This window comes from Stegodyphus dumicola, chromosome 10 (genome assembly GCF_044657685.1).
Source record: "Stegodyphus dumicola isolate Sdum_Otavi_A_Nest chromosome 10, ASM4465768v1".
Classification (NCBI taxonomy): domain Eukaryota; kingdom Metazoa; phylum Arthropoda; class Arachnida; order Araneae; family Eresidae; genus Stegodyphus; species Stegodyphus dumicola.
The window spans coordinates 12,889,604-12,904,913 of NC_140777.1; the positions used below are offsets into that span (position 1 = coordinate 12,889,604).

Consider the following 15,310-nt stretch of genomic DNA (forward strand, 5'->3'; position numbering starts at 1 on the left):
TACATATGGTAATAGAGCTTCTCATAAATTTGTAATGAATATATTTTGCGTTCAAAAACGCAGTAGGTATTACGCAGCCTCAACAAACGCAATAAACAGATAGCAAAACTTAGACGGTTACTAATCCTTACATGGAGCGCAACCTGCTGCGATTACCACAGTCGTATTGCATGGTGGGAGAAAAGAAAGGAGGAGGAAATATTGAAATTCTAAATTACAATCGTAGAAAAGAAAGCAGAGAAGAGCATCGTAATAAAAAATAAAGCATCTACAAATCATAGCATGGTGATAACATGGCAGATCTGTGTTTTTAGACTTAAAAGTTTTAAATGCACATTCTCACGGCTAGTCCAACCTTATAAATAGAGATTAATTAATTAACGACCTGTAACAGTTAACTACAAAAGATTAAAATTCTCTTGACAGCTATACATTGCGTATTAATTTTCTACTCGTTTTCAATTTTTGAATGCTTAAGTTCCTTTTTGCTTTTTTAGCGAAAATTTATTAGTTAATTCAAAAGTATGAAATATAGAGAAACAAATGTTTTTAACTCCTTCTTGCGTCCACAAATCTTTATGCCGGCACATTTTTAACACTTCCTTTTCACTTTTCAGACTTTTTAAGTCTGAAAACAAACATCCGCGAGGCTGTTATCATGCAATGATTTGTGGGAGCTTTATTTTTTACCATGATATTTCAACGACTGAATGAATGGGAATAACAGTTAACAACAGATGGGCTCTGTCGTTAAAATAATTTTCGGTTAGAAGTGAAAAAAAATATTTGAGCATTTGTTTTTTGTTTGTTAAGTACACTCATTTAAGTTATGGATTAATTCATTGAATTAATTATTGATAGTTATTTAGATTTATTTACAATTAATCATTCATAACGTTAATTTCTTCTCAATATTTCTCAATCATATCATAGAGAGCAACTTTTTCCAAAGAATTTCTAGAAAGCACCTATATTTTTATCTAGAGGGTCCCAGGTCGAGATGCTAAAAAATTTTACGAAACACTAGCCTAGAGCTTTTCTTGCCGCGATTCTGCGCCATTCGAGGTTTGAAATTTTCGTCAACCGTTTCCTCTTAATTCGACCTCGACGTAACGCGGCCTTCTGAATACTCTTAGACGGGGTAGTAGAAGTAATAACTGCCTTATCAAATTAAATAATAATTTCATAGTTGAATTAAATAAGTAAACCTTTGTTTGTACCTTGTGTAAACTACAGTCCATTTTTTTCCAAAGAATTCTAGACCCTAGAATCCTGCAATAACCTGTATGCTGAAAATACCGAAACACCAGTCCCTGTCCATTACCCCTTCCGTCTGTTAACTCACAAAGAGGTGCGAAGATTTCAAATGACATCCTTTCTACTTCCTAACAAAGAAGCTTCCATTGGCCTATTAAGACAATCTGTGTGCAACAAACAGATAAAATGCATTTGGGGAAACTGCATCTGCTACTGCATACCTTAGGAGAAGGGAAGAAAACAACAACGCAATCTCGGCCGTTTCGTGCGGTTGTAGTCATTTGAATGAAAAGCCGTCTGGGACGTTTTGGTCTTCAAAGGATTAAACTTCAATTTTATATTATCTGGGTTACTCATCACACAAGAAAAAAGAAAATATTTAATGGGGAAGGAGATATGAAATATTTCTTCAAGAGAAGTAAAAATATTTTTTTTATTTGAAATCGACAGATGCGCTGACAGCTGAAAGAAAATACGATAGGATATATAAACTATTAGATAAAGCGTAAGAAAAATTGATAATTTAGTTAAGTCATTTTTTTACATTACGTCTATACTCATTCCAGATCCAAAGAAAAAAGAAAGGTTAGGCAGAAAAAAATTTTATACATCATTTTCGTCTCTTATTTAGTTTCTGTGAAAACAAAGTTTACGTTATTGAAGTAACTGAGCCTTCTTCCAAGAAGTACAACCCGAAAAATTGTTCTGATTGACAAAAACTTCGACATCAATATGCCAAGTGGCAGTGTTTCGTAAAAGTGTGGGTAACTTTATAAGAAAATAGCGTTTTTCAGAAAAGTGTTGAAGATTTCACCTCTTTCTTAATTAATTAATCAGTAACTGAAAAGAATCTTGAAATTATCTAAGTGTGCGCGCACATTTATGCAAATTCGATTGTCGGAAAACGCTAGATGGTGGTGCTGGCGATCAGTTTCACGTGACAAATGTTTTGTGTCAAAATTTGGACGACACTGATTGGGGGACATGCGATTCCAACAAGAAGGTACCACATGCCACACTGCTAACCCAACTATAGATGAACTGAAAATAAGTTTTGGTGAAAGTATAATTTCATGATATTTAACTGTGAATTAGCCTCACAGAAGCTATGATTTTAACTACTTTATATTACTTTCTGTAAGATTATTTGAAATGAATGGTCGGTGTGAAAATAACCACGAAATCTTGAAGCATTAAAAACAAATAACGAACACTGCACCCGTGACATTATGCTCGAGTTGTTGCATACCGTCAACAGAAACTGTTTTCGTTTGTGAAAATAGCATTTAAGTGATGTTTTATTCAGAACATAATGTCACTGATTATTGTACACTGCGCAAACACACACAAAAGAAAGACATTTCTCTTATTGTTGTTGTTACTAATCCTAGAGTCTAGCTTCTGCTAGACGAGGTCTACGAGTTTATTCACCTTCAAAAACTCATAAACTAGCATAGCAGACTTAATCAGGTAGTCGTAGAACAAACCCAGACACCAAAGTATATGTGACGGAGAAGCCTGCACATTGTTACATTTCAGACAAATCGGGTGTGTTTTTTGACCTCCCTGGAATGTAAGCTTCTTAAAAATGGCCACTAAGAAAGCGGGAGAGACAATTCTATATCTCCCGTTCTACAGGGCAGATTAAAGAAATCCAACTTGCGTTTTTCATGTCTCGAAAGCGCGACTTAGGATATGTTTTAGATTTATATATAGTATTGTTCTAATATTTTAACACGAAAAATCTGTAAAAATCGCACAACTAGTTTTTATAAAACTAGCTCTGAAAATTTTAGCTCCTCAGTGTTAATTGAATTTTGTATATATTTGTTAATTACTCTCTTTTTTTTTATTACACTTATCTGATTATCCCTTTCACATTTCGAAATTTAGGTTGATTCAAAAAAAATCGCCTATTTTTTACGATTTATTTTTAAAAATTTATGTTTTTAAATCATTTATAGGTTGTAAATTTTATATGTTGTTGAAAAATTTAATTACAACCTAAAGTAGATGTATTTCTAGGCACACCCTGCAAAAAAATTTGAGTTTTTTATTCAAACTTTTCAAAGATATACGTGAATTTACATATTGGCGCGTTTTGAAACTTGGCATATTTGTTGCAAGCGATAAAATGCCAAATGTGGTTTACGCACTTTGTTAAAATTATTTGAAAGTACGAACGATGACTTTTTTCGACTTATCTACAATGAAAAAAAAAAGGAAAGGAAAATAGGTTGCTATAAATTAAGAAGTTAGCCAAGTGAATTATTCTTGGCGCAAACTAAGAAAAATGCGCCAAGATACATGTTTGAATTTATCCGTAAATTTCGCACCAAATTTTACGAAATTTAATATTTAGGCATAATTTGACTCGTAGAATCGAAATATGGTAAAAAAAATGGCATGTTATTTCCGAAAATGTCCGATTTTGCGTCAAAAGACCTATGTAAGAACAATTGCTATACATAAACCTAATAAATATCCCAAGTCGCGCTTTCGAGACAAAAAGAACACAAGTTGAATTTCGTCAATCGACCAGTAAAACGGCAGATATAGGCACCCTCTCTCTTTTTCTTTTTTTTTTTTTTGGTGCAGTCTCTTTCAAAATAATAAAACAAATTGTCTTTGATCAAAAGTTTGGTTGTGTCTGAAATAGCTTTTATTGTATTTCATTTAAAAATCATTACATTCTTACTGAAACACCCTTTACAAAGATAACTTTAAGCCCGTGGTTTAATTTTTTCGTTTTATAATGAAAGTTACATCTATATAAAGACACATTTAACGTAGAATAAACAAAAGAAATGGATCAATGTAGGAGAAACAACTTATGTGTTCACACGGTTTTAGTTTTTTTTTTTTTTTGAACGAATCCCCAGTAAGTATAACAGTTTCGTGTTCAACAGACAATTTAATATCATTTCAGTCGTGACCGGCTAAAATAGTATTCCAATAAATTCTCTTAGAATGATGGAGTAGAGAAAAAAAATACTGTACTGACCAGTCTTCGTTCCTTCGGATTGTTTTCAGAACGTGAACTGCAAGAAGAAAAAGAATTCCTGCTGCTGCCAGCTGCTTGCAAGCCCTGAAATAAAATTTGAACTTTTGAGTTTAGACACATGAGAAATACCTACACACTTAAACGGGGAAAAATGCTTCTAATCTTTTATTTGTTGCTGATACATTTTATTGAAATTACTGTAAATAATTAGGGCTTTATGTATTATAATGGATAGAACACAATGATCTGATAACCTTATTATTTCATTGGTTAAAATATGAAGCCTGCTAATATGAGGGCACTGTTTCAGATGCATATAAAAATAATGTAATTGTTTGTAACGAAAAATAGGCAAATGAAAATAACGAACGCTAGAACTAACTGCAATAAACTGACTAAAACAGTCTCAAACTGAAACTCCATGCGAAAAGAGTGAAAGATCCACAAGATTTTATATATATATATATATTTTCACAACGATTCGATTTGATATATATATATATACATATAAAATTTTTAGCCTATTTTCATATATATATATATATATATGTTACCGTGAAAGACCGAAATTAGAGAATGTCGATTTTGACCGGAGAATGTCAGCATTCACCAAATACGTCAGTGAAAGATAGAATATTTCTTCACATTCTTGTACATTCGGACCCTCACCAGTGTATGTCGACAATCGCAGACATGCTCTGGTGTAGGTCGAAAAGAGAGGAGTATATGTACACGCTGCCATTCCGAAAGGAAGTGTTCCACAAATAAATGCAGATGTAAAAGCAAGGGCCTCTTGTGCAGTTCAAAGGCTCATAATAGTTTAAGTTGTTGCAATAAATAAGATATGAATCACATAATTTGGTAAGTTTATAAATTCTATTATTTTCCTTTCTCATTTTGAATGTACTGTGTGTTTTAAGTTCTAAGGTTCTTATTCTGAGTCTCAATTGCGTTTTTTCCCGAATGAATTACGGAGAAGGAAATATAATATTCATATATGTTCAACATTCAACATTAGTACATGGTGAATGTCGACATTTACAGGTGTAAGTCAGAAATAAGAGTATTTGGAAAATATTTCATCCATACACCAAGCGACTATGCGAATGTTGACATTCACCGGTGAAAGTCGACATTCTCCAGATTTCGGTGTTTCACAGTAACATATATATAATTTATTTACTAAAGAAATATTGATTCTATTATCTCCTAAGATTAATTTTAGTAGAATTATCTAAAAAGAGTGAATCCATAGTAAGTTTAATTCCGAAAATTGTTTTAAATTAACTTGAATGTAAATTGTTAAAAATGTTTAACGGGGACTTCAATTAAATCATGAATAACAAAATTTCAATTGTAAAAAGAAATTAAATTAAAACCAAGTAATTAAATTAAAAGCAAGTAATCATTGCCGTTGATCGGAAATTAGTTGACTTTTCAAGGGGAACAAACTAAGTCCCGTTCAATGCACAATAATTAAGAAATAAATACGAAGGTGTATCGTCCTTTACTCAAGTAATAAGGCGATGCCAAACTGGCAATTTAAATTAGGCCAAATATTTCCGTTAATTGAAGTGATCAAGAACCAATGCAGAGCACTAAAGAACTCATTCTAATTAAGCATTTTCGCTAATTCAATTTTGAGTGAAAAGCAATTTAGGCAGTAAAATTGATAAATTACTTGAGTAATTGTTCCCCGACACCCTCGTTTTTATGCATTTTAATTCAAAACTATTTGTTTGACGAAACACCTTCGTATTTATTTCTTAATTATTGTTCATTGAACGGGAATTGGTTTTTTCCCCTTGAAAAGTCAACTAATTTCCGATCAATGGCAATGATTACTTGCTTTTAATTTAATTACTTGCTTTTAATTTAATTTCTTTTTACAACTGAAATTTTGTTATTCATGATTTGATTCAAGTCCCTGTTAAACATTTTTAACAATTTACATTCAAATTACTTTAAAACAATTTTCGGAATTAAACTTACTAACTATGGATTCACTCTTTTTAGATAATTCTACTAAAATTAATCTTAGGAGATAATATAATCAATATTTCTTTAGTAAATAAATCATTATTAACTTAATTTGCAGCTATTGCGCAAGTAGTAGAATAACTCGATTTCGCACTAAGTGCGAATCAACATACAACATTATATAGTACATACAACAATTACTACAATCATACAACATTATATAGTATATATATGAAAATAGGCTAAAAATTAGAATTAGAAAAAATTTAAACGCGTCCTGCCCTATAGTGGCAAGATCGAAGTAGAATAAACTTAAAGCATCTAAATTTATTATTATATTGGAATAAAAGCAATTTAATTCCCCTATAATCATCTCCAAGGAAAAGAAATGTAATTAAAGCTATGAATTATTAGAAAACACTTTAGTAAGTAATTTTAAGTAGCTTTCCAAATCAGTATCCAAAGTTATCTAGATCTATTGCAGTAACAATTATTTAAAATCTGCGGTAGTATAAATTATTTAAAATATGTAAATAAAAGTCCTTTGACCGTAAAAATTCCAAATAGTAAATAAATCAAAAGTACTGAAAAAGTAGCTATTGTTATTGATTGCAGATTTATTGACTTATCAAGGGGAACAAACTAATCTACTATCAATTAACAATAACCAAATTAAGTGAGAGTGTTTTTCATTTTATTCAAAAAAAAGGATCAAATTAGCTACTTTGTTAGAGTTGGATTATATGTTAAGAACATTACTTAATTATTAAAAAGATGTTGGTCTACTTAAAATTTTTTTATCATAAATAAAATCTTAAAAAAAATGAGTAAGAAATTCTTCTTAAATTAAGGTATACGTTAAGAACTGAATTAGACAAGATCCTCATTTTAGAAAACATATTTCCCGATACTCTCATAGTACTGTAAAAATAATAAAGTAAAAATTATCCATATTTGTACAAATTAAGATATAAAATACATTAAAAGAAAAATGTATAAATGACTATATTATTTTAACTCATGTTAAAACTTTCTTTTATAATCAAACACTAAATCAGTAAATATAAAATTAAAACGTTAATTTCAATATCAAAAGTAAAATGGGCCCACCAGCGGTAAAGTAGGTGAACACTGGTAGTTCGGTCCGAGGTTCGAATCCCACGAACGGGCTGGCTGCATGGGCGTTTTCGTGGTTTTCCCCATGTGTAACGTGTATACGAGCCAGTTACCCTTAGAATGTCCTCCACGAAGGCATTTCTCCCCATAGGTAGATAGCCCTAGTGTTCTTTGCCACAGTCTCAATAAACCAAACCAACCAAAAGTAAAGTGAGATTGTTATTTTTGATTAAAACATTCTTTGATAATCAAATTCAAAATTGAAATCGAGAGTAGTGGATATTTATGTGTGTATATATATACTTCTAAATATCATGTATTATATATAATAATTTATTTACTAAAGAAATATTGATTATATTATCTCCTAATATAAATTTAGTAGAAGTATCAAAAAAGAGTGAACCCATACGCAGGAAGTTTAATTCCGAAATTTTTTTTTTTTTTTTTTTTTTTTTTACAATTTTCGGAATTACAATTTCGGAAGCAATTTGAATGTAAATTATCAAAAATGTTTTACGGGGACTTAGATTAAATCATGAATAACAAAATTTCAAACTTTAAAAAATATAGCTGCCATTCTTCTTTGGAAATAACAGTAAGAATTTGTGGAAATAAATCTGGTAGAATAAGAAGATTGTCAAAGACTTCTTGTTAAGGAAGAGCCGTGTATAAATTCCCAAAGGCGTAACAAATATATATGTTACCGTGAAAGACCGAAATTGGAGAATGTCGACTTTCACCGGAGAAAGTCAACATTCACCAAATACATCCGTGAAAGATCGAATATTGCACTACATTCTTGTATATTCGGACCCTCACCGGTGTATGTCGACAATCACAGTTATGCCCTGGTGAAAGTCGAAAAGAGAGGTTATAAAGTGCCATAATAGTTTAAGTTGTTGCAATAAATAAGATTTGAATCACATAATTTAGTAAGTTTTTTTATGACTTATTTTATTTTCTCATTTAGAACGTACTGTATGATTAAGTAAGTTTTTAACTTCTATTATTTTCCTTTCTCATTTTGAATGTATTGTGTGTTTTAGGTTCTCATGTTCTTAAGTTCTTATTTCAAGTCTCAAGTGCGTTTATTCGCGACTGAATGACGGAGAAGAAAATATAATATTGTTATATGTTTAACATTCAGCATTAGTACATGGTGAATATCAACATTGACTGGTGTAAGTCAGAAATAAGAGTATTTGGAAAATATTTCGGACATACACCAAGAGACTATGTGAATGTCGACATTCTCCAGATTTCGGTGTTTCACCGTAACATATACACACTGTCTTATCGGCTTGGAGAGTTTTTTTTTTTTTTTTTTTCATTTTTATAAGTTGGTAAATTTAAACTTGACCGAGCCGACGATAAAATCGCCCCTCTCTTCCCCACTCACACGCACTACTAATGCTACATTTACTATATATATTAAACGACATAAAATGGGCTTCATATTGCTCGAAATAAATAAAATATCATTTCTACTGAAAAGGCAATTTAAATAAATTAACTATTTCTTAAAATCTGCAAATAAACTTAATAAAAAGCATGAAAAATCTCCAGAATTCATTTCTTTTATTATTCGGAATTTCTAAATTTTTTATAATACATTACTTTTGTTACAACTTTACAGAAATTTAATATCAGTAACTGTTAAATTTTGAATAAAATACAGGTTTTACAAAATTACGATTTAAATATTTAAAGCAGCTAAACGAAACTTATTAAGATGCTGAAAGTTGGGCGAAAGTTAAATATTTTATTTCTCATTTCCTCAACTAAGCACCATTGAAAAAAAAAGAAAAAAAAAACAGAATTGTATTAAATCATAAATAATGATGGATTGAAGCAAAATCATGAATGAGTTAAATCTTTCTCTGCCCATTTATTAAAAACAAATCCTTTTAAAACTCCGAAGAAGAAAGCCAATAAAATATGCATTTCTAATTCTACAGTTCCGCAGATGTATTTCCAATTTAATACTCAAAGGAACAAACAGTGGAAATGCATATTATTAAGAATTTTGGTTTCGAATAGATTGCGCTTTAAATCTTGAAATCAAAAAGCTGCATCATCGTGATAAGTTTAATATCAGGATGATTGGAGTTGCTTTTAAAACTATGCTAAAACACAAAATGTGAGCAATAAAGGCATATAAGTTACATTGTTATGTTTTTCTGAAACTGAATAAAATGGAAATTAATAAATACATTTCGATATAGCATATTAAAGAGGATTTTTGTGGCAATCAACATTTACAGGATTTCTGATGTTTGCATTCTCTTCGTATTTAACCACTGACGGTTATTTGTAAGATAATGTCCTTATAAATCGAAAATAAGGAAGTTATAATTTAAATTTTAAATTTTTAAACTTTCTGTTACGGATCGTAAATGCGCTCCTTCAAAAAATACCCATGGAATGATTTGTCTATCTCATGGAGAATCCTTCTTGACGCAATTTTGGAGTCACTTAAATTTTATTATTTTTTTTTTAAATTTTGAAATTTTTGCTTGTTTATTTTTTACCTTCTACTTATTTATTTATTATATTAAATATTTTATTTAATTTATACCTATGGAATGAGTTTTCTATCTCAATGATAATTCTTCGTGCCGCAATTTTGGAGTCGGTTGCACTGACCCGATATTGAAAATGCAAGTCCAAAAAGGAGTGGCCCGAAAATTATGCAAATTTCTGGGAAGACGCATGTTAGCGAATGATGTGAAATGCGCAGCTCTTCAGCGTACGTTGAACAAGATATAAGGAAAGGAACTTGGAAAATGTTAAATTTTCGCCCTTTAATTTCTGTTAGGAAAATCATCGTAGAAATGTTTTGCTTGTCTTAGGGGACCCGTGTAATAGCAGAGAATGCCAGGCCGTGGTCAACGGACACAGTTCCAGCAGACAGACGATTTTACCTGGGGCGTGTTGATCATGCTGAGAAGGGAGAGTTGGTCCATACGCAAATCTCAAATGCTGACATACACCTGCATGCTTCCACAGTGCACCGGCTGTGGCAACGGTAATTGGAACAAGAAAAAGTGGCAAGTTCAAGGGGTAGCGGGACAGCCAAAGTGACGTCAACATGCGTGGATCGATGCATCTACCGACAAGCGATAGCGCACTCACACTTAACTCCAGTCTGCAGTATGTTCAAGACAACCTGAATGTTCCCGTATAGACCAGAACCATTTGCTGTCGATTGGTGGCTAGTGGCCTGCACTCCAGGCGTCCATTATAAGACTGCCATTGCCTTTTAGGTCGAGCGCCACTGTAGAGTCATTCTGCTATTTTTAAGCAGGAAACGTTAAAAATATGCAGTGCCCTCTCCGAAACTCGAACATGGACCTCTCAAATACGTGCCGCGTGTGCTACCGTTACACCATGGAGGCATGCTAAAAGGAGGGAGAAAATAAAGTTGTATTTGCAAGAAGAGACAAAATTGTTTTTCAGAAAGCGATTACAGTGTGTTTCAATTAGTTTTAATTAGTAAAGCTATTTTTGTTCATTTTGTTGTCTCATTTCAAATGAAAATGCTATGATAAGTTTGAAGTAAGTCCTTGAATCATTTCAAGCATCGGGATTTTCAGCTTTTGGCAATAACCAGTGCTGTTTTCTTAATTGCTGGATACATATTGCATGGTAATAAAACAACAGTTTATTCCTTAGCTTCTTAAACCAAACACTGCTCCGCTTTTAATTAATTCTTGTTCTGGTAATGCTGTGTAACGGAGTCCAGTTTCATCTGTACTGTGCGTTGAGTGTGACTTGTGCTAATATAGCAGCCCAAGTAAAGTGTCTTCTATCCAGCAATAAGCTGCATAACAATCTGCAATTTCCTGCTTATCATGCAATTTCTGATGGACCAGTGCTATTTTCTAATTAATAACCAGTGCTATTTTCTTAATTGCTGGATACATATTGCATGGTAATAAAACAACAGTTTATTCCTTAGCTTCTTAAACCAAACACTGCTCCGCTTTTAATTAATTCTTGTTCTGGTAATGCTGTGTAACGGAGTCCAGTTTCATCTGTACTGTGCGTTGAGTGTGACTTGTGCTAATATAGCAGCCCAAGTAAAGTGTCTTCTATCCAGCAATCAGCTGCATAACAATCTGCAATTTCCTGCTCATCATGCAATTTCTGATGGACAGTTGATGGTTTCTCTTTCTCCAGCTTGTGAGCCATCTGACAGTTGATATAAAATTTTCTCCTACATTCTCAGCTAGCATTTGGCGAGTTAGTGAAAGAAGATTATGAGGTATTTTCTCCCTCCTTTCAGCATGCCTTTGTGGTGCAATGGTAGCACACTCTGCGTGTTCTAGAGGTCCAGGTTTGCGTCCAGGCAAGGGCATTGCTAATTTTTCATGTCTCCTGATTAAAAATAACCTAATGATTCGGCAGCGCCACCCGAACTAAAATTGGTGGTGGACAATAATTCATTCCCCACGAGGATTTGGCGATTGGGTCAACTAATCCCCAGTGCCCTTCAAATGGCCGAGTATATAAGATATTTTCTGTATCCTTCCAGCATGCCTTCATGGTGTAACGGCAGTACACTCGGTGCGTATTCAAAAGGTCCAAGTTCGAACCCCGGCGAGAGCATTGCTCATTTTTCATGTCTCCTCCTTCAAATAACTTTATGACTCTACAAGCGCGATAAGTAAAAACATTATTTAGTTTTACAGCTTGAAACCATTTTAAGGAATTTTTTGCCGGGTAAAGGGGTATAGATATATTACATATATTCATGTTTTTTGGTACTGAAATTTTAGTGTTCAAGTTAATCGTTTTTTAATTATGCGAGATACATCCGTATGTGCGTACGCACAAACGTCACGAAAAAGAATTATATTTCGAATCCATCTTACAAATCGTTTTGATCGATATTTTCGTCTGATAACCAAAATTTTTCGCGATAAGCAGACTTCCTTTTCTTCGTATAAGGAAGTAAATAGGCATTTCAGAACCGCCGGAGAAATAACAAAGAATCATAGAACAAAATGGTACTTATCTTATTCAATGAAATGTTTCTATGTTTTTGCACATCTTCATTTGTATTTATCATTAAAGAAACCTCATAACTTTCTCTATGACTCAATTAAATGTATTTTAAAAACTCGTTTCCTAATTTATGCCTTTCAGGAAAAATACATATATCTAAAAACTGTAGAATGAAATTCACCCTGGGCAATTACACTTTCATATTTTTGTCCGCATTACCTTTCTTCGTCAAATACTAGCACGCAACTAGCTTCCGGTGCTGGTTCCATAAAGGTTGAAATCCGTCGATAGATGACAGAAAGTCAATACTATTCCCGTTTTCTTCTGGAGTGCATGAAACAGAGGGAGTGCGGAAATCGAGAGAAAAGAGAATCCAGTTTTCTTCTCTTTAGCCAGTTGTCGAGAAAGTTAGAATTACAAATCGATGCCCATTCGAACATTCTTTTCTTCGGCTTTCAGCGCGCAGAATCGATCAACCCCTGGGTCCAAATATCTCGATTCTCATTTCTTAGTTTCATTTTCCTTCAAATTTTACTTTCTCCTTCTCTCCTTTTACTTTCCTTTTTACTTTTTCTTTCCCAAGCGGAATATGGACTCTCTAAAAAACTTTTCTGACCATTCCCGGAAGCTATCGTTTCTCTCCCCCCAGAAATTTGATCCTCGGGGAAAAAGGGAGACCTTTTTTTGCAGCTTTTCTTCTGATTACTTGTCAGGATTGTTTGTCAGAATTGCCTAGAAAGTTTGACCGCTCCGCAGAATGTCGGCAAGTGCGACACTATGATAAGGGGAGGACGGGAAGGACTAGATTTCCCGGGTGACAGGGGAATAAGGGGGTTGGTTTCTGGTCACGAATAAAATCCCAAGTTTCGAACATGGCTGACTGGGGACTCATCATTTCAAACGAAGCAGGCAGTTTTGTCACACGAAGAACTGCCATGGCAAAGATGTCTCTGTTTTGCAGATAATTCGTTCGTTGAAATATTTTATTAATTTGCCTCACACATTCAGTAAGCCAGTGGTCTCAAAGTGGCGGGTCGGAATAAATTACCCATTAACTAATTAGTATTAATGTGATATTAATTATTATGTCAAGAATTTGGTTTTTGTTTGGTTTTTGCACGGCAAAGCACTAAAGGGCTATCTGCGTAAGGGTGGGGATGCCATCGTGGAGGGCTTTCTAAGAAAACCTGGTTTTTATACAGGTTTGTATCCTCGAATTTCAATATAGTTCTCATTCAATCAAATCCGCTCTCACTTCGTGGCAAAAGAAAAATACACAAACACTCAACACATTTTACTTAAAAATTATAAAATACAGACAAGTCTAAAACATTAAATATAGTTAAAACAGTTAAATAAGCAATTTTTGCAGTAACAGTTAGAGTTTCTAGGCGAAAAACGAGAAATTCGACCAACGGGAAAAAGACAAAAATTTCGGTGCAAAAAACTGAAAGTTAACTTTTGGTCTCACTGGCAAAAAGACACTGACGTTGGTGCACCAGCTGACTTAATTCACTATTCTACTAAGATTTTCAAGTGTTAACAAACGGCGCCACAAAAAATTTAAATTATTGATAATTCTACAACTGGCGCATGCAGATTAATTTGTAGAAACATTAGGATTTTTTGAAAGCGGACAGAGGAAAACTGAGCAATACCCTCGCCGGGACTCGAACCGCGGACCTCTCGAATACGCGTCGAGCGTGCTGACCACTACATCACGAAGGCATGCTAAGAAGGCAAGAGAAATACCTTATATACTCCCCCTCTTAAAGGGCGACTGGGGATTATGTGACCCAATCGCCAAATCTTGGTAGTGGAGAATGATCCTCCACCACCTGCTTTAGTTCGGATGCCGCTGTAGAGTGATTAGGATTTTTTGGAAGCAAGAGAGATGAAAAATGAATTACGGACCTATCGAATACGCCTCGAACGTGCTGACACCACGAAGGCACGCTAAGAAGGCGGGAGAAATACCTTATAAACTAATGGCATAAAATTTTTAACTGGAACATATAAACAACAAAATTCAATCACTTTTAAAGCTAAAATTGCACAATTTACCAACATAAGAATAAAAAAGCTGAGCTACGGCCGTTTGCAAAGGGAAATGGATCTGAACAACTAGATGTTAAAGCAGTCCCATATGCAAAACTTCAACGTTCTACGGCTACTCGTTTTTAAGTTATGCAAGATACATAGTATGCACGTACAGAAGTCACAAAAAATTTTCTTCTGCACCCACTTTAAATCCATTTTACAATCCGTTTTGGTAAAAAGAGCCCTTTATTCTCTGTCCGTAGGTACAGAAGCGATTCAAAAACAATGTTCAAATAGATTCGAGAGCGGTCAAAATATATATCTTCGTTGAAATTTAATGCTCGAAATTTTTTGCGATTACAGCACTCTGCTTTGTACAAGGAAGCAAAACACACTTTTTTTGCGATTACAGCACTTTGCTTTGTGCAAGGAAGCAAAAAACACTTTTTTTTGTGATTACAGCACTTTGCTTTGTACAAGGAAGCAAAAAACAAATTCGAAATTCAAAACTGGGAAGCACTTCGAAGCGCACATGTTCGCATAGACGATTATGTACCGGGTGGCCATAATTAAAACTGACAGTGCTCACAGTGTTCTGTAGCGCGATCTATTTGCGAGAATGACGCCACATTCTGTAGGAAGATTAAACAAGACGGAGGACGAAGGATTCCGAAAAAAAAAAAAAAAATAGTTTTAAAAGTCACCGCTAAGGGAGTATTTGGCGCTGTGTAATAGAAAATAGAGTGTTAACAAATGCAAGTTAATGCGGAATAAAATTTATCGTAGGTCCATTCTTCTATGAGAACATTATCCCGATAGGACCGGAAACCTGTTCTGTTACCGGAGAGAAGTACCGCCACATGTTGAACAGCTTTGTCATTCCGGCACTTCAGCAAAGAC

The 15,310-nt window shown here is 33.7% G+C and overlaps 1 protein-coding gene across 1 annotated transcript in view; it reads right to left on the reverse strand.

Moving 5' to 3' along the window:
• LOC118202547 (protein O-mannosyl-transferase Tmtc3-like) overlaps positions 1-15,310 on the reverse strand; it is a 707,071-nt gene that overhangs the window by 114,494 nt on the left and 577,267 nt on the right. The window contains exon 11 of the mRNA XM_085824627.1: positions 4,262-4,345. Coding sequence (XP_085680753.1) covers positions 4,262-4,345 — 84 coding nt within the window. The remainder of the gene's footprint in view (positions 1-4,261; positions 4,346-15,310) is intronic.